Genomic DNA, 22,428 nt, shown 5'->3' on the forward strand with positions numbered 1-22,428 from the left:
AGTAGCCTGATTGAGATTGAGTCCCATTATTACAGTATATAAGAGTTAAGTATCCCGATTGCTATTTCATGCGATAAGCCTGCAGTCTTTCAAATCACTTCTTCAACATGTCAGCAAAGCAAGCCATCCTCACTGAAAGTGCACCGGCTCCCCTTCCTGGGATCTACTCGCAAGCCATTGTTGCCAATGGATTCGTTTATTGCTCTGGTTGCGTGCCCATGGACGCACAAACAGGCAAGCTAATCGAAGGAGATATCAAAGCGCATACTGTAGGTCTTTTCTTCCTTTTAACAGGACAATACTGACGCTATCTTGTCACCAGCATCAATGCATTAAAAATATATCGCATATTCTCGAAGCCGCTGGGTCAGATATCACAAAGGTCGTCAAGGTCAATGTTTTCATATCCAACATGGACGATTTTGCGGAGATGAATTCGGTCTATACGCTGTACTGGGGCGACGTGAAGCCTGCCAGGACGTAAGCTGAGACTCACAAGCAAATTCTATATTGAAACTGCGCTAACTGTATCTCAAAGGTGCGTGGCTGTGAAAACATTGCCGTTGAATACTGATGTGGAGATCGAGTGTGTTGCTATTTTGTAGCCGGGCTTTTTATGGGGATAATATCTTCAGTTTTTACATAGAAACAATGCCCCTCACAATACAGTCGCAAGCTCCTGCGTACAATATAATGGTCTGTCATTGATAGAGATAGAGAATTGGACCTATGGACATGGCAATATCTGTTACGTGTCAAAAAGGAAGATTAAGAAATCAGCTTATGTATTTGAGCGAAAGTATCAAGTCTGGATGAAATAAGTCTGAATACAACGCAACTTATCCCAAATCGTTTAAACCGAGTAAATAGGCACCTAATGTGTCCATAAGGTTGTCCCTTTTCACTTCGATCATGGGGAAATCAGTAACATCTACAGGCAACTATTGATGCAACTACAAGTAGACTCGAGCTTCACTCAGTACTCTCGCATCGAATTTTATGGAGCCTTTTCTGGTGTTTTGGTCTATTGGATTGTAATTGACAACGAAATTAATAAATAGTGTACTAATACAAAAAAGAAAGGATTTGTGGAAACTCAACGAACGATCGACAGCTGCGAGGAAATAAATGAAAGAGAAACCTGTGTCCCGACTCCAATCACGCAAAAATTCTTATTATACCTGGGAATTCTGTTAAACCGCAGTCAAAGGGATCTCAGCGAGGTCCTTCTCAGTTTCCCCACTCATTTCCTCATTGTGCCGCTTGCGCATTCCAGCTAGGAAAGCCACGAAGCCAATGATCCACCAGCTGAAAAGAATGGGCAAGCTGCGGTATAAAGGAGGATTGCAGCCATCTGTCCAGATATCAAGTAGGAGTTGGTAAAGCTGATGGTCCGGGAGCGCATATCCAACTCGATAAAACCCGGGGGAAAGATCAAAGGGCAAAAGGCTGCTTGAGACGTTGATGATAATCCATGTCAGGATAGCGAAAGGCATAAACTTCATGGGTATAACAGTGGTGACCGAATCAATCAGCAAGAAGTTCAGATGCATGACCAGCCAGATTGCCATCCATGTAAGGGCAACTTGACCGCCATTCACATCCCATCCTTCACGGAAGGCCCAAATATTTCCAGACATGCATATCGAGGCAATAAATGTGTAGAGGACTGAGATGCCTAGTCGAAGGGTAGTACCAACTTTGACAGACAGAAAGCGGAGTATGTGGTGTTCAGCGAAGATCCCATTAAGCGCCATGATGAAGAAGATTTGTTGCAGGATTGGCATCACCATCGACACGGTGTTGTAGTAGAAGCGAACGCCCTGGTTAATCGGTTTAATATTGATCGATGATGCCGAGATTGAATCTAAGAGAGTCTACGCAATTCGACTGTTTGTAACATTGATGGCGGCCATGACTTTGGCTCCGTTTATCTGAGAGTATGCCCGTTTCGTAGCCTGCATAAGCACCTCAAGGCTCGAATAGATTGTTTGCGCATATGCAGCGTATTTAGCTCCATTCAACACATAGGTCAAGGCTTGAGAATTGTTATAGACTTCTGCCCCCCGTGGTGAGACGAGGGCTGAAGACAACCTTGATGAAGCTCCGGTGTTGGCGTAGATTGCACCCCAAAAGTGACTTTTGCACACGGCTTGTCGCACATCATCAGCGGTAGGGTACTCGGTAATTGAGTGCTGATAGACGGTCGGAAAATCCTTGCTCTCAGGGGATAGAGGGCATTGACAGATTCACTTCACCAATGATGCCTTGGTCGTAGTCACCAAACAGGACATTCATACTGCTGATCCGAATTGAATCATGATATGCCGTTACATGTTGGCAGAAAAAACGAGCTGCCTTAAAAGAAAGGATACCACCACTGCAGCCACAAAAGGTTTAGGGAGATGCATGTTGATAGAAAGCAGTGCTGCATCCTGTAGAATGGCCTTGGTGATTTCTTCCACCAGAGAATGAGGGAAATGAGAAGTAATAAAATGAGCGTATGGAAGGAAAGGCAAGGAGAGAAAATAAAAGATATCGAGGCCTCTCACTAGGAGGGAAAAATCGATTCAAATAATTACCTAAAGCTAGTGCCTTTGAGTAAAACTCCCAATTTCATAGTTGGTTACCGTACCTACCTAACTAACTTAGCCATGGAAAAGAGACGTGACTAAGCGGAAGAAGACGGGAGTCAAACTCGGGCTCCGAACATGAGCTCTTCAGAGATCGGCTCTTCACAGGGCATGGGTCCAGCTGATACATAATCCATAATGGTTGACTATACAGGATACCTGTAGCAACATGGCTAATTCACTCTTCAAGTAAACATGAGAAATGTCTGTGAGCACCTTTCCAAGTCCCAAATGGCGATGGCCTATTTGGACATTATCTATATGCATCGGCCTTTCGCACTTCTCAACGCCCAGCATCAGACCGAATTAATCGGCTCGGCTTCACATCGGTATTGCAAACCGGCTTCAGTACGAGAAACATCGGTTAGATGACTTTGTATACATCTCCACTTACACTAAAGCTGGTTCGATAATAGCTCCGAAAGCCCGGCTTCGCTGGTACACCTCAATGCCGGAATTTGGGTTACTTCACTCCTACTTCCGGGATGAGCATACGTCGAAGCTTCGCTCGAGGATCCTACAGTAGTATGTATGCACATTTAAACTTTCGAATATTAGAGCTCCCGGTGAAAGGAAGACGTCTGACAACATTGCAATTAGATTGATATGTCAAATTCTCCCAAATTTGCCATGTAATTGATAAATTTGGAGCCTGGGTATCTCTAAAATAGAGCCAAAAAAATACTTGTTTAAAGTCGAGGTCGATTCCTGATTAAAAAGACATCTCTCCGCTCTTCGATTTAGATAGCTGTAGTGAAGATATTCGAGGTGCTATCATTATTTTGTTAATTTTTTTCTCCTATGAAAGGTGTTTCTTTTTCTGAGCAGTGATTTCAGCAATCAGGGATGTGTTTAAGAGGGCATTTCGTGCTGCTTCATCACCCGCCGCGACCTTACTCGAACCCTGCCCAGAACCGAGGTGTCTCTTGGTCCATCCCCAACCAGTGAGATATACCCCGATGAAGAATGTTTGTGTACCAGTGCCTTTCTTCTGAATCGATGGCCGTTCTTCAAGGTACTCCAGCTTGATGTCCCTGCCCATGATTTGCTGGGCTAGAGCCTCCTTTGAGCGCAAGCTGGCTTTCTGGTGGCCTAGGCTGCTGAGCTTGGGCACCCACAAGCTAGTCAGCCATTGTTCTGCAAGCTCATATCCACCACCCATGGGCCGAGAAAGTATGATGGCCGCTACGTAGGCCTCGAAGATATCGCCTTTGGTCTTGGTCCACCGCTTAGGCTGATCTGAGTAATTCGCTGGGACCAAGGCCCTGCGATCGAAGCCATATGCCTCCGCAAAGCCTGCAAGCGTCTCATTCTTGACCAGCATTTCACGAATCTGAGATATTCGACCCGCCGGTACGCCTGGAAATTTCTCCCAGATCAACCTCGTTGCGATCAGTTCGATGTAGGCATCACCCAGAAACTCCAGCCGGTCATAATTTGAGTTATTATCGCCGCTGCACGCGGAGTGTGTAAAGACTGCCTTCTGCAGTTGATCATCGAGGATAGGCGGTGGAGCAGGTAATTGAGGTTCGTTATTCTCTGGAGGGGGTGACAGGTGATTGCTTTTCTGGATCCGAGAAGCCTCCAGGCGACTTGTGGGTGAGTTTGAGGATACTGGAAGGTGTTTGAGACTGTCATTTAGCCTTGAAAGAGCCTCCGCGACCTCCAAATTAGCCGTCGCGACCTCAGGATCGGCCATAACCTCTTGTACCAGATATTTCAATGAAGATAGACGAGAATGAGTGTTGGGTTTCAAAATCATGGTCGAGCTCTCTGCAACAGTCACATCCTTTGTTTGCGAGTATTCAATCTAAAGTTAAGAAAATGTCAGTTCAAATTTCAACACCTGGGAACATAATGCGGCAAGAGCGAGCGGAAAGATGCCGCTCAAGTGATTTCTCGTCAACAATGAACATACCTTAGCTCGTTTCAAGGACTCAATGGGAGCAGCCATGCTCCCAGGGCCTGTGGCTGGTCGTTTAGTTCCCATTGCTTAAGTCTGGGCGATCCTTTGCCCCGGTGCAAGCTGTGAAGCCGAAGCCGCGAAGCCGCAGAGGCGCGAAAGTTGGCGCGGCGGGAGGAACCAAGTGGGTCCATCGAAGACATGGCACGTGACCTGACAGCAAAGCCGCAAGTTGCGCGCTTCTTCCGCAATCTGCAAGACATCACCATCACTCCGTCGGCCAACAACGGGAAGTGATTGAGTCGTGACGATGGCACAATCCCGAATACTCGACTTGGTGAAGGTATCTACTTCCTCCATTTTCCCCACTTTACCCAACCGGAATCTTTACTGACCCCGAGACCAGACCCAATGTCGCATCTTCTCCCTGAACTTCAACCCGCAACGGCTCCGACTGGGCAATAAGATCCTTCGGCAACGACTACGCGGCCCAGCGCTTGCAGCATGGTACCCTAAGAAGACGGTCTCCTTCCGAGACCTCCAGAACACCTACAAGCCCCTCGGGTTGACGACGTTTGACGAAGCGGAGGACGATCGAGAGGAGGCTATTCAAATGTCCGTGGGCTTCTACACCCGGTTTGCGCTGCTCCATACTGACTGATATATACAGTACCAAATTGCGAGGAAAGGGTCGACCCAAGAAGAAGAGGACCGCTGCTGGTAAGGCTCACTGGGCTTTGAAGAACCATAAGGTCCACGTTTTCGCTGACAGTTTTCCAGAATCGAGATCCCACAAGAAGAAGAAATAAACGTGTCATACTCCATCTATCAGCTATCATTGAATATCCTACGGAACGACCACATCGGAGAAATGAGTGCCTAGGGCTCGTGTTAGCACTGGGGTACAGTAGTGACCCAGTGATCATTGTTTTTATATTTTCCAACGACAGAGGCTGGGTCACCTCTGGGTGACTTGATGATGGCCCATATCCCACACCCCCCAAAATGTATCATAGAACTACCCACTTTTGTTAGCATCACAATCGGTCTTTTTTTTCCCTGTTCGAGTCCGTATCTTGGAGTGGTTGGACGAGGGAGTATTTCCGGAAATCGCCTACTACCGTTAAATACTATTGTGGTACTGCCACTGTTTCTAGTGCTATTCTTCGCTTTCCAATTTTGGATTATCATGATTGTTTTAAGCTAGCACCATGGAAAGCCTTCTATACATTGGTCTGTGAGTTATCAATGACCTGGTGCCAGCACTTTCTGCATGTGCTTTTGTCCACTTTGTCATTCTGTTCACAAAATCTTCAATAAACAAGCGTTATAGCATGGGTCATCAGAAAGATTATTCAAATAATCAACAGAGTAGTTTGGGAACTGAGGGTTTGAAAAATATCTACAATTTGTACAGGGCATAGGATGCGCAAAGGCGGTGGGTCACGGGGACCAATCACCACTTCGCCTCTGAGAGCTTGGCGATTCTGATCGCCTTCCCGCAACTTCTCCAGCCCGACGCCAGTCGCGCGACATCTGCATCGCACTGACATTCTCGGCACCGGGACGCAACATATTCCCTGGATCAAGGTTGCCCAGTCGTCGCAATGCCGTCTGCCACGAAGCCCAACAAGAATCAGCTCCGCAGAGCTCGCAAGAAGGCCCTGAAGGCCGAGGTGAGCCGATCGCCTCTCATCGTCGAGAAAGACACTCACATTTCCCAGGTTCCCAGTGCGCCCGTCGAACCAAATGGGGAGACCGAAAAGCAGGTGACACCTCCTCCTGCTACTCCCAAGGATGTATTAGAGCCTCCAGCCGTCCCCGTCGTCCCTGTGCCAGATGACCCTCTCTGGGAGATGTACAAGGATCTCGCCAACAAGTTTGAGGAAGGGCCGGGGGAAAATGCTACAACAAAAGAGGTTGAGAAGCCAGAAGTCTACTTTGATGATGAAGATGAGATTCCTGATGAGGAGCAAGAGCTGGAGCCGAAGCTGTCCAAGAAGAAGCGAAAGGAGCTGAACAAATTGTCCGTGGCCGAACTCAAGGCCCAGGTTTCCAAACCCGACATTGTGGAATGGACAGACACATCAGCCACCGACCCACGTCTTTTGGTTCACATCAAAGCCCATCGAAATGTAGTCCCTGTTCCGACGCACTGGTCCCTTAAGCGCGAGTACTTGTCGTCGAAACGTGGAGTTGAAAAGGCCCCCTTTGCTCTTCCCAAGTTCATCCAAGAGACGGGCATTGCCGAAATGCGCGATGCCGCCTTGGAAAAGCAGGAACAATCCTCTCTGAAACAGAAGCAACGAGAGAGGGTCCAACCCAAGATGGGCCGGTTAGATATCGACTACCAGAAACTCTACGAGGCCTTTTTCCGCTTCCAAACCAAGCCGGAACTGACCCGATATGGCGAGATCTACTATGAAGGAAAGGAGCACGAGACCAACCTCAGACATCTGCGCCCTGGCGAACTAAGCGATGAACTAAAAGAGGCTCTTAACATGCCCCCCGGAGCCCCTCCCCCATGGCTCATCAACCAACAACGATTCGGACCTCCTCCATCCTATCCTGCGCTCAAAATTCCGGGTCTCAATGCGCCTCCACCCCCAGGTGCAATGTGGGGATATCATCCTGGAGGCTACGGAAAACCACCTGTCGATGAACATAACCGGCCACTTTACGGCGGTGATATCTTCGGTGTACTGCAACCTCAGCAAAATGGGCAACAGGGAGAGCCCGTGGAGAAGGATCTTTGGGGTGAACTGCAGGCATCTGAAGGAGAAGAGGAAAGTGACGAGGAAGAAGAAGACGAAGAGGAAGAGGGATCGGACGATGAGGACGCTGCTGATGAGGAGAGAGAAACGGGTATTCACTCTCCTAGTGGCTTGGCCTCCGCGATACCGTCCGAATTTGGAGCCACGGAGAATGTGTCTGGTGAATTCGATGTCCGCAAACACCACCGTGGGACCGAAACCGAGGAGTCTGTTCATCCTCGCAGTGCGTACCAGGTGATCCCCGAGAAGCAGACCAGCGTCTCAGGATTCTTTGGTGGTGACCGAGCGTACGATCTCGCCTCATCATCTGGCGCTCATCCCGTCCTTGGCGTGGACGACCAAACCCGGAAACGAAAGAAGCCTGGCGATGTGGAGGTGTCAGTTGATCTGGATGCCCTCCAATCTGGGGATGGTCTTAGCAAGGAACGTCTCCAGGATCTATACGAGACCCAGCGACAACAACAACATCAGCCTCAGTGGGGATTCCAGGAGGATCTTAGCGACATGATTGCACAGGAGAGTCGGAAGAGACTACGCAAGGAAGAAGAGCGACGAGGCAAGCCTTGAGGCGACCTGTTCCATTTATGGTGGTTGCTTTTTGTATTTCTATGAGACCAATAATTCATCTATGATCTTGCCTCTTTGGCAACATTTGTTCCCATACTACTGCGACCATTCGACCTGAACATGCTGGGTAAGTGTCCACTAGTAGCGCTATCATATCCTCCCTGCGAGATCATTTCCATGGAGCAAAGTTTTAATCCATATATAGACTCGTATTTCTCTTGATTTATCTTCGTTAGTAACTAGCTACCATAGTTATTGTCACATACTCACCGCCTTCCATTTTGGCTTCTGGCTAATGTCTCCATCCTAAAGTAGTTTAACCTCCGCTGGGCTTCTCCGTCCTTCATCTTTCATGTCTCCATCTGCCACAACTGATCCGTCACAATTTCGCTTTCGAATGCTTCTTTGATTAAATAATCACCCAGCGATGGATTGGGATCGCAGAAGGTTAGCGATTACAGCTTATATATGACTGTCGTTGTTTCTCACCGTCATCTAGATTCGACGACCGCCGCGGGGGAGAAAGTTATCGGCCAGCCGAACGACCAGGCCGATCGCCCTCTCGAGGATACGAAAACCGTCGACGCTCGCCACCACGAAATCGCTCGCGTCCGCGTGCCGATACCTGGGTACCCTCTAATCGAACATATGGACGTCCCCGCAGTCGCTCACCCGAATATCGACGCCGCTCGCGAACGCCTCCCTTCCAGGGTAGAGGCTATGGACCAGGCTCGTACGGTAGGCGAAGGTCCCCTCCACGACGATTTTCGCCTCGAAGAGACGACCGCCTCCGATCGCCTCCTCCTTCCTGGCGGTCTCGATCCCCTGGATATAACGAGAGTAGGCCGCGCGACCTGTCCCGGGGTCGCGGCAGCCCAAGACGGGCCCGGGATCCCACTCCAGGAAGTCAAGATCCCCGAACTACCAGACACACCTCCCCTCCCCTTCCCGATAATGATAGACCGGCACAAGCTATCTCCTCAGACGCCCAACCGACGCTAGTATTCCGCTCACAGGGCTCCACCGACGCTCCTCGTCGACAACAGAATGCCGATAAGAGAGAGCGACCCTTGTCACCGTCAAGACAATCGCCCGCTCACGCTGCCGCAGCTCCCGAATCTGGCGCCACATCCAGGCGTTCATCTCCCTCCATACATCCTGACCGAATGGGGGTCGCCTCTATCCGCAGTCACAGCCGATCACCTATGCGGCAATCCCCCTCACTTCGCCCGCCACCAGGCCCCCGAAGCCGATCCCCATACCGAGATCCCCATCGTGAAATGGAGTCGCTAGGTCCTCGGAGGTCGCAAGATGACACTCGCATTTCAGAAAAGGTGCTCGCGGAGCAAGGTCAAATAAGTGGTGCTCGATCGCCGGGCAACATCCCTACCCAGCCAAGAAACGCTGGGATCCGTCAACCTCCGCCTTCGGGGCCCTCTCAGGGGTCGCATGTGGCTGCTCCTGGACCAAATCGTGGCCCTCATAATATGTCACTGTTGTCTGCGCCCACTCGTCCTCGTCGTGGGCCGGGTTCTCGAGACGGGCCATGGGGTGGATCTCCTATGGCGCGCCGTGGACCGCCTACAACGCCCGCAGCACATGGTGTCCCCTCTGGGCCACGCGCTTCCTTTTCATCCCCCGTACCCGGAGGCGGGGGTCACTATCGGCACGCGGGTGCTCGACAACATAGTGTAGCATCTGCCCATCCACCCACAGGACCGAAACCCCCGAGTCATCTTGCTGGGTTGAGCACTATCATCCCGGGTGGGAGGGCTTTCCCTTCGACCCTGGATCCCGCGACGGAAAAGCGTCTTCACCAGCTCGAAGCGGATCGAGAGAAGATCCTTGATCAGGTGATGGAGACTCAAAAGTCTAAACGGGCCGGATTGCGCGACTGGGATCGACTGGATCGTGAGAGTTCCATTTGTGCTTTGAAGAGCGAGTTGGCGGAGGGCCATCTACAGCGCATGGCCGAGGAGAGCGGCATTGGGGGTGGTGTTTTATTCTGACGGGATGATACCTAGAAGAAGAGTTATTCTCGTATTTTTCTCACCTTCAAGGGTGTTTTCATATCGGTGGAGTTTATTGCCTAGGAAAGGCTGGTGGGAACTATACGGGCCTGGTATGGCAATGGCATGGAACTGTACAATACTTCAACACTTCAAAGGCAACCTTTTTTTTCCCCTTGAAACAAGTCTTTTTAATCATTTGATTATTCTAATATTAAATTGATGTAGTGATTAAAATAAAATTTCTAGAATATTTGTGTTGAATTCTTGTTAGAAAAAAGAGGTTAAACTACACAAGTCTTGGCTTTTCCCGTACCTGAGGATCTGACTGATCGGCAGCCCGCTTGGCTTCTGGTTTTCGTGTCAACAACTCCGATTCCCGCGATTCTCGATTCCTTGAAACCCTTCTTTCTTTTCCCGCTTCCACCATCCCTCTCGCCCCATCCTCCCCATTCATATTTGGTGTCTTTCTCTTTATCCTCACGACTTGGATTCGAATATCCACCTTGTACAATCCCCTCTTTCCTTTTCTCTGAGCTACGCTCCCAACCGTCACCATGAATATCTTCCGGCTACTAGGTGAGCCAAGCAATCGACCTGGGCGATCACCACGATGATGGAGACATACTGACTCCAAGCAGCCGATTTCTCCCACCTGGCGTCCATCTTCATTCTTCTCCAGAAGATGAAGTCGTCCAGCGTATGCCATTCCCGAGTCCTGCGCTTCCTCGTCCATGTCTAACGTCATCGCAGAGCTGTTCCGGATTGTCCTTCAAGTCGCAAGCGCTCTATCTCCTGGTCTTCGTCACACGCTATCTGGGTGAGTGCGCATATGTCTATTGTACACCCTTTCTACTTGATCAATTCTGACGCGTGCAATCAATTGCCTCTATCTCTAGATCTATTCTGGACCTTGACCGATTCGCTGTACCTGACCACATTCAAGCTGCTGTTCATCGGCTCTTCCGCCTACATCATCTACCTCATGCTCAACGATTACAAGCCCACTCATGACCCCAATATCGATACCTTCAAGGTCCAGTACCTGCTTGGAATCAGCGTGATTCTGGCTTTGCTGTTCCCCCACGACTACCGACTCTCCGAGGTTCGTACCGATGCGCCAACGTCATTTTCCATGGCAATTCCCCAAGGGATAGCCTAGAACCTGGACATACGACTAACGTTGCCTAGATCCTTTGGACGTTCTCAATTTGGTTGGAGTCAGTCGCCATTCTGCCCCAATTGTTCATGTTGCAACGCACTGGAGAAGCGGACACGATCACCACACACTATCTGTTTGCCCTGGGCCTGTATCGGGCACTCTATATCCCCAACTGGATCTGGCGATACTTCACCGAGGCCTCCTTCCAGCGATCCTTCCAGCCGGTTCCCATCATCGCCGGCATCATCCAGACTCTGCTCTACTCGGACTTTTTCTATATCTACTACAACAAGTAAGCCGCTCGAACCCTGCATATTTTGTCTATGACCCAAGCTAACTGACTTGAACCAGGGTTCTGAAAGGCAAGAAGTTCTCGCTCCCCGTCTAAGGAGGATCCATTAGGCCTGTGATAAACGCATGAGACTCTCGGTCAAGTCCATCTTGAGGGTATATGTGTCGATGGATCTTTTTTTCACGTGGATTGGTTATTCCCTAGTTGTTTCCGGATGCATCTTGAAAGCTTCCCCGCCTCCCCGCAGATAATACACGATACGATCATGTCCCTAGCTCTATACAGCACCCGCTCCGGACAATCGAGTCGGAGTCAATCTATGAATTGATGACGCTTTCACGTTATGTGGTGCCAGTCCTCAATTGTGGCCATGTTCCACAAATCCTCCCGTGGAACTGTGGTCTTGACTGACTCCATTGCCCGGCGCCCATGTCAGGGGGAAAGAGGCTATGTTAATGAGAGAGTGGGTATGGCGTTGTTGGTTGTTGATAAAAGATAAATCAAAGAGAACCATGTTTGAATGATACAAGAAGCGGAATGGATACAGACATGACTGATGGTGCCGCTTGTAAGAGAAGAGATTGTAGGGAACATTTTCTGGAGGCGGGTTCGTTATGATTTTATCAAGCATTTCTATACGCATCCTTAGCCATCTGCTATCTCATGCTTGTATGTTCACTTTTGGCGAGTCCTCGCACCGAAGCCATGTTTCTCTACGTCTTTCTTGCGTAGTTTCCAAGCCTAGTTGGTTTCAATTCAGTTCACTTTTACTCTAGACCGGGAAATTTTGATTGGTTGTAAAGTTTTGAATTATCTCCCTAATACACTAACCACGTCTACAATTGCTTCGTATCATATTTTTTGGGCCATGACCCTCTCTTTCCATCTACCTCTTGCCACCATTTTTGGGCCCGGCCAGGCGAGTTTTTTTGAGGGTTGATCATTCAACCCATCCATCCAGGACGTTGTAGAACACACATGTCGCTTTTGTTCAGACCAGACCATAAAGCGTAAATCTAACATGAAACCGGTCAAGCCCACAAAACTAAAGTCAGAGCCTCTTTCAATCATTCGAGCCAGCCCTATACTCCCTAAGATCCCGTCTGATCAGTACTCCCGTTGAGTCGGAGCCCCATGAGACGGGACATACCCGGTCGTATAACTCAACTGCGACGGCGGCACTGACAACTCCGCTGAAAAAGGATCCATACCACCAGCCATTGAGTGGGAGAGACCATTCATGGGACCCGGGAAAGACCGAACACTCGAGTTCAAGGCAGAACGGCCCTGGATACTCTGTGGGCTATCTATCCAGCCATTATGACCGTGGAACTGGCTCAGGTATTCTGTCTGTGTTCGGTTGAGGGAAGAGTGTCCTCCATAAGAGGATTCTCGTTTGACGATTGGTGGGGATGGCAGCTTTGGAGACCGAGGCACCATTTCAAGTCTTGGTGAGCCTCGTCGGGAATTGGGCGGTGTCAGACGAGATCCTCCGCGTCGGACTTGGCAGGTTGGGCATATTTTGACGAAGCGGGAGATTAGTTCCTTTGGGACCCTGGAGCGGGGGAAGATTGGAATGGTTAGTGGTGAGATGTTTTCGTCTTGCATAGATGATGCTTTGTGGGTGGGAGACACTCACCATGAGTATATCCGTCGGACTTGTGCAGAGGTCTTGTCGCGACCTCCATGCTGACATTGCTGGTGTGCCTTGGTGAGAATCTTGAACAGTTTCTCGCGAATTGCGACAGGCTTTCCTTCATGACAAATCATTTTTCGGCACTGAGATAATTCGTTAGATTCGTGTAGACAATCAGGCCAGGGGATGGATGTCTCACATCTGCCGTTCCCATGCCGACTGGTTGAAGCTTAAACATTTTCTTGACCCAGAACCTGGAAATTTGTTCAGTATGATCGATATGATAGTTAAGGAAAAGAAATACACACCGAAATTGGGCGGACTCAACTGCAGTGTCCTTCGGATCAATCAACACAGTCCGAATGTTTCGCGCTCTTTTAGCATGGATCAATGCCTTGTCCTGCTTCTTCACCGAGAGATCATCCACATAGCTAGTCCGAAATAGAATATTAGCCACTATAAGATAAACCAAAGCTCCGCGCATATCTGGCGTTCCACAAACCTCTGCATGAGTTGATCAAACTCCTTCACATCTGGAAACCCATCGAGAGCAGGTACCACAGGCTCCGAGAGCAAAGTGCCCTCATTCCGGGACTCTTGGCTCTCGATATCCGTCTCACCAAGAGCGTCACGCAGCGGCAGGTATCTCGGAGATTGTGGGTAGCGGGGCTGGGCCATGTACTGCGGGGGGGGATGATGAAGTCTCATATCTTCGGTAGTAGACATTGAGGGGATAGTATGCTCGGAGGCATACTGGAGATGCTGCATTCCGGATGACATGTTTGACTGCTGTCCATACGAAGGACTGAATTGGTTTCCGTATGGATTGAAGGAATGCTGAGGGAAATGGTATGTGCCAGATCCTGCTGCGCCATATTCATGGCTATCGGGGTGACTGTAAGTACCGGGGACTGCCATTGATGGGTTCATGAGATAATTGTCGATTCCTTCTCCGCGTCTGGAGAAGCTGCTCATCGTATATTATGCTCGTTGTAGACGAGCTGTCGTTTTCTCACGTCCGGATGGGAGATAGACCAGGGATCACCAGGAAAGATACAATAAATATGATGGAACGGAGACAGCGAGCGAGGCTCAAGTGAAAGCAAAAGAACGAGCTTGAGCCGTTCAGTCTCGACAGCACAATTGTGGTAGAGGTAAGCTACTCGTGAGAGCTTTGGAAGACACGTCTTATAAAAAAGCCAGAATGAATACACAAAGCCATGAACAACATCAAAGGGGGCGACATTGTCTATTATAAAGAACCACCAAACCCCAAACGAAGCTTGCATGAATATGACAGATGCCCAAGATAGCGCACGAGACCAGTGGAAGCAGAGTGGATAGAAGCAACAGAGGTAATCCCTGGACGACCAACAGGCAAATATTCCACAAAAAAAGAAACAAAGGAGCCAGCCAAGTCAAGCAGAGCTCTGTAAGGTACAGGCAGGAAAGGGCATGACCCAAGCTTGCAGGGAAGAGAGAGGTGGCATGGGTCTCCCAAATTCCCACCCAAAATAAAGCGACAGCCAAAAAAAAAAGAAAGGAAAAAGGTAAGAGCAAAGCAAAGCGAGACAGGACTAGGGTTCGTGGTCGAATGCTTTCCGACCCGCCGAGGCAATTGAAGGCCTACGACAGCACATACAGACACAAGCAATGGTGATACGGATTCCTGCCTCGATGCCCGGCGCCACCATTCGCCTCATGGAGGAGCCACGTTGGGCTATTCGAGGCCACGTATGGGGAGGGGCGCTTGACGATCGGCCTCTAGAATGTCACCGACAAGCACCGGGGGGACCTCCCCGACCTTGCGAATCGCGACTCGCGACTCACGAACTCGGGTCTTGCGACTTGCGAGTCGCGGTGGAACAACTCGACCCCGGGGGTAAGGGCTAGAAGAGGCGAGTACATACAATCAATGACAATCTTTTTTCTTTCCCTTCGTGCAGGGCTTTGTTTCTGCAGGTTTGCTCTCCGTCAAACAAAGTTGGGCTGGAGATTGCTCCGGCAAAAGTCCAAACATGCACGTAACCGCTGCCGTAAGGAACATGGATTGGGGAGAGAGGGGATTTGCAAAAATCTTCCAGTCCCTTGGGGCCCCCATTTACGACCTCGAGAAAAGCCTAGCGCGGGTGAGAGGATGGGCATGGATGGGCTGAAGCAGCGTTGAACAGGGGTGTGGGTGGGCTGCTCTCGCGCGCGGGAGGAGGAGGAGGAGGGGGTTGCCAGTAAGCGCATCCTGGTCGGTGCTGCTGTCCTACAGCCTCCTCTTCGCCTTTCCAGATCATGAGCTGCCAGGGAGATCCGTGGCAGTTAGGCGTGACCTTGACGTGGCGTCGATGTCAGGGCCAAAGTGGATTGGATAATGTTGGCGGGCAATCAATGCAGCAGCATGCGGGATGGCAGGATTGCCTGCGTTTGGCTAGTCCGCGACAGGTGAGACACCGTGTTCGAAGGACTTGGCAGCCGGGGACTCGCAGCAATGACAGCGTCTGGCCCAGTCGTGAAACGGAAAGGGGGATGCTCGAAGTCTTTGCGCGTTAGACAATCTATCACCCGGTGTCACTCTGCTGCTTCCCGAACCTGATCGCGAGCCTGTGCATGTTTCCGAAGATAAAGAGAGAATTGACGAACACCTTGCTCTGATGAGGGGGGAAGCGCCGAGTCCGAGGTGTTTTGGGATTGGCCAAGGGGGGCTTGTTTCGAGATCAGAGTAATGATGACTGGAGGGGAGGTAGAGAGAGGCAATGACTAGAGAAAGAGACCGGGGGTGGAAACGACAGTGTTTACCCCCGAGAGGACCAGGGACCAGCATGGATGCTCCCTGTTGATCGGATGCAGAAAGCAGGCCATGATGGAGGCTTGGCCCAGTGAGAAATCGTTGAGGTGAAGTAGAACGAGTGAACAATAGAGGGGGAATGGAAAAGGGCGTGGGGGATGAACAGGGCAGGGTGAGAGAATAGCGGAGACAAGACTTCTGGAACAAGACGAAGGAACGAAAGGAGACAAAGTCCCAAAAGCACCAGAGATCGTCGGATCTGTCGGAAGCAGGAAGAAGATCAAAAGAACGAAATGCTCATAATCATTAGGTGCAACTGCAGGGCAGTATGTATGGAAGTATGTACTCTCGGAGATAATAGAGCAATGCGAGTGCGAATAGTATAGTTACAGGGTCACAAAGTCACCACGTCAACAACAAGAATCCCCAAAATAAGACACTAAACCGCCACTGTCACTGCCGTAAAAATCGTTTGGCCAAGTTCATCACGGCCAATGAAGACAGATTATGTCTTCGCGTCATAAGTTCATGTGTATCTATGCCCAACCCAACAAGTGCCTTGCCTTTGCCCTTCTCCAACAACAAGGACACTCTGGCACACACACCAAGGGACAAAAGATACTTGGATGATGGTACAAAGAGACCATCTAGGCTCTCTTGGGCACCTTGATCGGGCCCCTTTCTCTCTCCTCCCGCCTCCTTCTTCTCGATCCTAACCGATAACATGACCGGTATCTTCGGCCACCAGATCACGAATGGCCCATCGCCAGTGATGCTCCCGATCACCGCGAGCAGAGCCAACCCACTTAGCCACCTTGCGTCTCCACTTGTCCTCTTCAGCTCTCTGTCGTCGAATGAACTCGGGACCAACATCAAACTCCTCTGTAATAGGGCAGTCGTCGGATGACTCTCCGGCGCTGCCATCTTCTCCACCAGGCGTGTGGGAAGACAAGTCATGTACATCCCCCGAGTTTCGGCGTGTTGGTGCCGCAGTCTTGTCGTCATCCAGGTCATCCAACCCAGCGAAGACATCATCTTCGTCCTCCGGTACCGCACCGTGGACTCCAGACTCAAGGGCAGAGGCCTTGAGCCAACACATGCGCTGGGGATCAAAGACCATGCCCCCAACCGACTGAACATTGTGCAATGGACCCACATTAGTGATCAGAGCCGGTGCAGGTTTTGGTGATCGAGGAGCAGTTGCAACATCGAAATCCTGGACTAGATTTTCGTTTCCTTCCCATCGGAAAGTTGACGGGTTGTACCGCATACCTCGCACGGCTAGACAACAGTGTTAGTTTCCAATTTCGACTCTCAGAGCGCTTAAAGTGGGAATGGAACGGGGCACGGGACGAAAACAAAAAAAAACGAAATTGAAAAAGGAAAGGGGTCTCGGGCACTTACATTTGGCATCCTGCACACCAGACCCTAGAGGTTTGATCAGGTGGGGTTTGGATGAAGACTTGGTCATGGGTTTCGATTTGCGGCTTCGTACCGGCGCGGCGCTGGGGGAGATGCGAGAAACAACCGGGTGGGGTTTCCAATTCGAGTTCACAGAGGCAAGAGGGGTTGTGTCTCGGGTACGGGAGTTCATGGAAGCAATTCGTTGTTCTCGAGCATTTCGGGATGCATTGGTATCGCGAGCGAACCTCGGAGTCGGGTTCAGCGGCTTGGTGACCGAGGGAGGCGTAGATTGAGTCGGAGAATCAATCGGGGGAGTGATACGGCTCTGGCTGAGTCGAGAACGTATAGATCGGGGGGCTCCTCGCCCAGTTGGATTTTTCGTGAATTTGCTTTCAGTTGAAGCCGAAGTGGGTAGATCGTCAAATGATTCTAATTCGGTGCCATCGCCGAAATTGCGTCGCCTGGTCGGTTTGGTCAGGGTCCGCTTAGTCGTCGAGCCGGCGTTTTCTGTGCCAGATTCACCAAGACTGAGTCGCAGGCTCTCTGGGCGAGAAGGTCGTGACAGCCGGGAGAATGTGCCCTGTGGACTGAGCATATCACCAGAGCTGTCGGAATTGGTGCGTCGAGAGGAACGGTAGATTTTGACATTGGCATTCTGGGGCTTCCTTTCTGATGCACCAGAGGAGAGAAATGGCGGTTGAACTCTGCGAGCCGAGTTTCGCCCATCGAGTGCAGCCGTCCGTTCAACAGGCGTTTTAGGCCGATTTAGAGAGGTACGAACAGAGCCATCTTGATGAGATGGCGTCCGTTGCGAAGCCAATGTAGAAGTAGCCGAACTGATCCCTCGGATGGACGGTAGTGATCTTTTAGTTCGAAGTGTTCTGGGAGGGGCTTTACTCTCGTCGACATTTGGGCTTGTCTTGGTAGCCCGGGGCCCTAGAAGTCGTCGGCTCGAGGCACCTGGGGTTGGCGATGGTGATTGTGTACCGGTGGCAGGTAGACTCGAAACGGATGATTGCGCCGAATGTCCAAGTCGGGACTGCGATCTCCGGAATTTGGAGAGTGGTGCACCGCTTTCTGAGACGGTCTCTAGGTGAGTTGAATGGGTTCGGTCATGGCCAGACAGGCGGGGGATGCGAGTACGAGGAGAACCACCGCTGGCATTGGTGAATGTGAGTGTGGTAGCTGGCCGACGAGTTGGGCTTGACGGCCATTCTGTCTTGCACTTGACATTGGGATTGAGGGTCATTTTCCCTGAGGCAAATGCTCTGCCATGGTCAACCTCAAGGCCCGAGAAGAAGTCATCGGCATCCGGTGAAGCCGGTGCCTTCTGAATAACTTCATTCTTGATGGGAGTCTCAATCGCCTGAGCCTCTTCTCTCCGCTTGAGGGAAGCCGTAAAATCCAGGGGCCCTTCCGGAAACAAAACACCATCCAAGCCATCCTCCTCGCTTTCCGCAGTGAGACAGCTGGAAACGCTGGGGCTTGCGATTGATATGGTGGAGCTTGGGAGTGATCGGCCGTCCCGCGCGGTCCCACCAACTCGGATACCAATGCTGCCTTCAGACCACTCGAGATCAAAGTCATCCAAGATAGGGCTAGAAATTTCAGCATGGTCTTTCCGATGGCTCAGTTGAAGTGGCTGGTGGTCCGGAGGCAATTCGAGGTCGTCATCAAAATCATCCATCTGATCCCCTGCATGTCCACTTCCAGCCATAGCCAAAGGATTCTTTTGGGGTGAGCGTGGTGCAGGGGCTTTGATTGTAGGAACATCCTGGTTCCCGGGGTAGTCGTTCTCATCCTGAAAGCGGTCCAAAGGCGCGAACGCGGCCTGTAGCCGAGTTGAAATGTCATCATTCCAGGAAGGAGACGCTACCGACTTCACGGGACTCGTAGCTGCAGAGCTGATCTGTCGTAAAGATTCTGGGAAAGCATTGTCGTGTGGAGTTTTTAGCTCCAGGACCGTATCAGGGCCAGGAAGCTCAACGTCATCTGACCAATCGTCTACAAAAGTTCGCTTGTGTTTCCGGGCAGAGAGACGTTTAATAGCGCCCCCAATGAGGGCCGAGCTGGGGATATCGGCGGGAATAGGGATGCCGGCATGTTTGGCGGAGGCCAGTGCCTCCTCCTTGGAGAATTCATCATTATCGTGCAGGAGAACCTGCCAGTCTTCATCACCGGCATTGGAGTCGAGATCGGAGCGAGCGGATCGGCGAGATGAGATAGAATCGCGGTGCCCAGAGGGTCGAAAAGAGGAATTGGTCACCGAGCCTGTGCTAGATGCGGCACGGAACTGGACTCCCTCGTTGAATTGTAGGTCATCGTCGTCATCCCAGCATTCAATGATTTCATCCGGCCCATGCGGTCGACCTTGGGTGGTCGGGAACTCCATGACAGCGCGGCGCGTGCGAAAATACCGGACCAAAAGCGAAGATAGCTCGTGCGCACTCGTACAAAGTTGAGCAATGTCGTTGGATCAGGAAGTGGACGCCAAGCTTCACGACACTGACATTGACACTGGACGAAGACGGAGGACCATGGACATCATTCCGCGATAGTGCAAGATGTCCAGGTGGCCGGAGACTGCCGTGGTCGCTCTTGTCGGAAGGCTTGTGTCAGGTGAAACAGGGCTGGTGGGTAGCTGGAGGTCGTCGCGTGCGAGGGGGTTAGGGGGGCCGGGTCAGATAGTGCGGCGGACACGGCAACGGGGTGAGACAGAGCGATAGCAAGTCAGGACAGTTTAGAACGATACGATGTCGGAGTAACTTGTGGGAAAATATCCAGGGAAGTGAAAGGGCGGGCAGTCGTAACTGGAGGTAGTTTATGGGGATGACTGGTGGTGGAGGCTGGAATTTGAGGGGAGATGGGAACTTGAGAACTTTGGGGGGAAATTCCTCGTGGAGGAAAGGAACGTGCCGGATGCCTGGAAATGGCCTGAAAGTTGGAACTGGGCTGGAAATAACTGGAAAATTAAATAGGACCACTTTTAACATTGGCACTAGTCAAATAGCTGTAGCTGTAGCTATGGATACACTCCTTCTTATTACTCATGGCTGTCCTGACTCTCCAGTTCTTAACGAAAAGACTCACTAACTATTGAACTAGAGCCACGGGAGCCCACTATAGCCACTCGACATCCACAACTCCCCGTCAGGGGAACCGTGCGTTTGGTCTGGGTGTATTGTTTCGTAGTCGTTTGCTAGCTGATCGTTTATTGTCTGATCAGAACAATGAAAAATAGTCATCTTGAAAATCTCCGGTACTAGATCGTGAACATAAATCATGCAGTACTCCGGTACTTATTGTTAGAGTACATCATACATATAATCTCCGTGTACTCCGCAATCTCATACCAAGGGATTAACAACCTTGAATCTCTCTTTTTCTTCCCCTCTTTCTAACGGTCGGGATAGTCACTGGAACTAGCTAGCTAGCGACTAAAATATTGAATATTAATTGACCAACTACGAAGCCCTATAAACGGAGTCGGCTAACTGAGTAAGTTAGTAGTAAGCTTGGAAGCTAGTTTGTTGCTCGGCGACGTACCTTGGGACACTGGGGGCCTTGGGACCTTGAGTGGATCTCCACCACGTCCTGCTGCCTTCGTACAACGCGGCTCTTTTGGGGACAGTCCACTCCATCAATGATGAGACTACACTACACTCGACATTATTGACACACTCCAGCACATCCTCATTTACTTTAACCACCGACACAAGTTCAATCAGGGTATCCTCTTTGCGGTATTCCAACATGTCCACCCCCCAGGTTCTCCGAATTCCCCGGTCGGACGAGCCGCATTCTTACGTACTGGTCCACGTCTCCCAGACTGGCCAGGCACCTCTGGATGTATCCCTCACCGCAACAGAGGGTGAGAACCCATACGCCGCTTCTAGTACAGTCACTCCCACTAGCCCTGTTCAATGAATGACCAGCTAACATCACAAAAACAGTCAAACAATCTCGTCTCCAGGCCCTACGCGGCAAAAAGTATCAAGGATCCGATGACGAATGGGCCTACATCATTGCCTACGTCCTAAGACAGCCAATCTCTACCGAGAACGCATCCTGGTCTGCCGGGATCGAAGTCTCTGCTAGTATCTCCAGCACTGGGGGTGATGAACAAGAAATAGTCATCACTATTCGCAAAAGAGTTCAGGACATCACTGTACGAGACCCTTAATCACATCTTATGTACGCTGTCTAACACAATTCTAGCAAAGACTAGGGTCTCTAGTCCTCAAGCAAGATGAAGATCAGGAGATCGCGTTATTCGAATGGACCGGCCTCGCAGCTGCCAAAGCCGATGCCTTGCACAGCCAAGTGACAAGCCTAACGGACCGCTACCGGACCGCGGAAGATACCATCGCCAAATTAACACAACAACTGGCAGACCTCATGCAAGCCAAAAGCCAGCATGAGAATCAAATGGTCGTCAACTTTGCCCAGTTGCTGAACGAGAAAAAGCTCAAAATCCGGAATCAGCAGCGATTGCTGGCATCTGCTGCGGCTGACCCGACAAAAGGTATGATTGATGAAAGACCACATAACCAAGAAACCAGAATGATAGGTGACTAATGCTTCTAAACGACACAGTTGCCGAAATTCAAGCAGCCACTGTGAAACATGAAGCAACCAGCTCTCAACCAACCACAAAACGCCGTGCGGCAGACACGTTAGCCGACGAAGACGAATCAGACGATGGCTTCGAACGAATGGATGTGGACCGTAAAGCTGCCGATGTGCAAGCAGCGTATGCACAAGAGACCGAAGACGAAGAAGAGAGAGGCACGCCGCAACCACTCGAAGACGGAGAAGGGAATACGACCACCGATGACGAGGACGAAGAAGTCCCAGCGACTTCGCAGCGATCTGTACCTGAACGAGCCAAGGTTCGTACCTCGGAAAGACAGGCTCCGGCTAAGGAGGCGGCGCCGGCACCTCCACGGAGGGAATTACCGTTTACTCGACGGGGGCCTGCGGCACAGGCGCAGGCACAGGCACAGGTTCAACCGCAGCCTCTGGCAGAGACCAGTGTGGCGGGAGAAGAGACAGAAGGGGAAACGGATGATGATGAACTATGAGTATCCGCTGTTGCACTATTTTGATGGATTGAAGCTTTTCAAGTAGCAGACAATGGATATCTCGTCTCCTTGATTGAATATGTATACTGGCTAAAATATGCGGACGCACAATTGTCCTACATATGTTGCCTATACCTAGTCTGACCATCAACCTCACCACAAGGAATAACCCCCCAGGATTCATATCA

The 22,428-nt window shown here is 50.6% G+C and overlaps 10 protein-coding genes across 10 annotated transcripts; 6 read left to right on the forward strand and 4 right to left on the reverse strand.

Annotated features, from left to right (window-relative positions):
* Positions 1 to 107: 107 nt before the first annotated feature.
* N7473_003178 (putative L-PSP endoribonuclease family protein Brt1) lies at positions 108 to 605 on the forward strand (the record flags this gene model as incomplete). The annotated part of the gene is made up of 3 exons (XM_057149118.1): positions 108 to 269; positions 323 to 480; positions 539 to 605. The coding sequence occupies 3 exons, from the start codon at positions 108 to 110 to the stop codon at positions 603 to 605; spliced, it is 387 nt and encodes a 128-aa protein (XP_057012772.1).
* A 588-nt stretch (positions 606 to 1,193) lies between these two features.
* On the reverse strand, positions 1,194 to 2,298 carry N7473_003179 (SNG1 family protein; the record flags this gene model as incomplete). Its single annotated transcript, XM_057149119.1, has 3 exons — positions 1,194 to 1,823; positions 1,902 to 2,195; positions 2,254 to 2,298. 3 exons carry the CDS (start codon positions 2,296 to 2,298, stop codon positions 1,194 to 1,196), a joined length of 969 nt encoding a protein of 322 aa, XP_057012773.1.
* Positions 2,299 to 3,432: 1,134 nt separating this feature from the next.
* On the reverse strand, positions 3,433 to 4,623 carry N7473_003180 (ribonuclease III; the record flags this gene model as incomplete). The annotated part of the gene is made up of 2 exons (XM_057149120.1): positions 3,433 to 4,443; positions 4,552 to 4,623. The coding sequence occupies 2 exons, from the start codon at positions 4,621 to 4,623 to the stop codon at positions 3,433 to 3,435; spliced, it is 1,083 nt and encodes a 360-aa protein (XP_057012774.1).
* A 223-nt stretch (positions 4,624 to 4,846) lies between these two features.
* Positions 4,847 to 5,345, forward strand: N7473_003181 (mitochondrial 37S ribosomal protein mS33; the record flags this gene model as incomplete). The annotated part of the gene is made up of 4 exons (XM_057149121.1): positions 4,847 to 4,879; positions 4,943 to 5,151; positions 5,207 to 5,256; positions 5,317 to 5,345. The coding sequence occupies 4 exons, from the start codon at positions 4,847 to 4,849 to the stop codon at positions 5,343 to 5,345; spliced, it is 321 nt and encodes a 106-aa protein (XP_057012775.1).
* Positions 5,346 to 6,143: 798 nt separating this feature from the next.
* On the forward strand, positions 6,144 to 7,877 carry N7473_003182 (U2 snRNP complex subunit CUS1; the record flags this gene model as incomplete). Its single annotated transcript, XM_057149122.1, has 2 exons — positions 6,144 to 6,212; positions 6,261 to 7,877. The coding sequence occupies 2 exons, from the start codon at positions 6,144 to 6,146 to the stop codon at positions 7,875 to 7,877; spliced, it is 1,686 nt and encodes a 561-aa protein (XP_057012776.1).
* A 427-nt stretch (positions 7,878 to 8,304) lies between these two features.
* N7473_003183 (uncharacterized protein) lies at positions 8,305 to 9,886 on the forward strand (the record flags this gene model as incomplete). Its single annotated transcript, XM_057149123.1, has 2 exons — positions 8,305 to 8,324; positions 8,377 to 9,886. 2 exons carry the CDS (start codon positions 8,305 to 8,307, stop codon positions 9,884 to 9,886), a joined length of 1,530 nt encoding a protein of 509 aa, XP_057012777.1.
* Positions 9,887 to 10,443: 557 nt separating this feature from the next.
* Positions 10,444 to 11,436, forward strand: N7473_003184 (uncharacterized protein; the record flags this gene model as incomplete). Its single annotated transcript, XM_057149124.1, has 6 exons — positions 10,444 to 10,465; positions 10,528 to 10,586; positions 10,640 to 10,706; positions 10,786 to 10,991; positions 11,078 to 11,340; positions 11,400 to 11,436. The coding sequence occupies 6 exons, from the start codon at positions 10,444 to 10,446 to the stop codon at positions 11,434 to 11,436; spliced, it is 654 nt and encodes a 217-aa protein (XP_057012778.1).
* A 967-nt stretch (positions 11,437 to 12,403) lies between these two features.
* Positions 12,404 to 13,951, reverse strand: N7473_003185 (integrase zinc binding domain-containing protein; the record flags this gene model as incomplete). The annotated part of the gene is made up of 6 exons (XM_057149125.1): positions 12,404 to 12,431; positions 12,491 to 12,895; positions 12,980 to 13,119; positions 13,176 to 13,230; positions 13,285 to 13,407; positions 13,479 to 13,951. 6 exons carry the CDS (start codon positions 13,949 to 13,951, stop codon positions 12,404 to 12,406), a joined length of 1,224 nt encoding a protein of 407 aa, XP_057012779.1.
* Positions 13,952 to 16,464: 2,513 nt separating this feature from the next.
* N7473_003186 (putative cytokinesis regulator (Byr4)) lies at positions 16,465 to 19,704 on the reverse strand (the record flags this gene model as incomplete). Its single annotated transcript, XM_057149126.1, has 3 exons — positions 16,465 to 17,033; positions 17,157 to 19,603; positions 19,667 to 19,704. 3 exons carry the CDS (start codon positions 19,702 to 19,704, stop codon positions 16,465 to 16,467), a joined length of 3,054 nt encoding a protein of 1,017 aa, XP_057012780.1.
* A 1,205-nt stretch (positions 19,705 to 20,909) lies between these two features.
* On the forward strand, positions 20,910 to 22,240 carry N7473_003187 (uncharacterized protein; the record flags this gene model as incomplete). Its single annotated transcript, XM_057149127.1, has 4 exons — positions 20,910 to 21,051; positions 21,110 to 21,324; positions 21,375 to 21,681; positions 21,753 to 22,240. 4 exons carry the CDS (start codon positions 20,910 to 20,912, stop codon positions 22,238 to 22,240), a joined length of 1,152 nt encoding a protein of 383 aa, XP_057012781.1.
* Between the last annotated feature and the right edge of the window lie 188 nt (positions 22,241 to 22,428).

This window comes from Penicillium subrubescens, assembly GCF_028828155.1.
Source record: "Penicillium subrubescens strain IBT 31985 chromosome Unknown utg000002l_segment0_segment0, whole genome shotgun sequence".
NCBI classification, from domain to species: domain Eukaryota; kingdom Fungi; phylum Ascomycota; class Eurotiomycetes; order Eurotiales; family Aspergillaceae; genus Penicillium; species Penicillium subrubescens.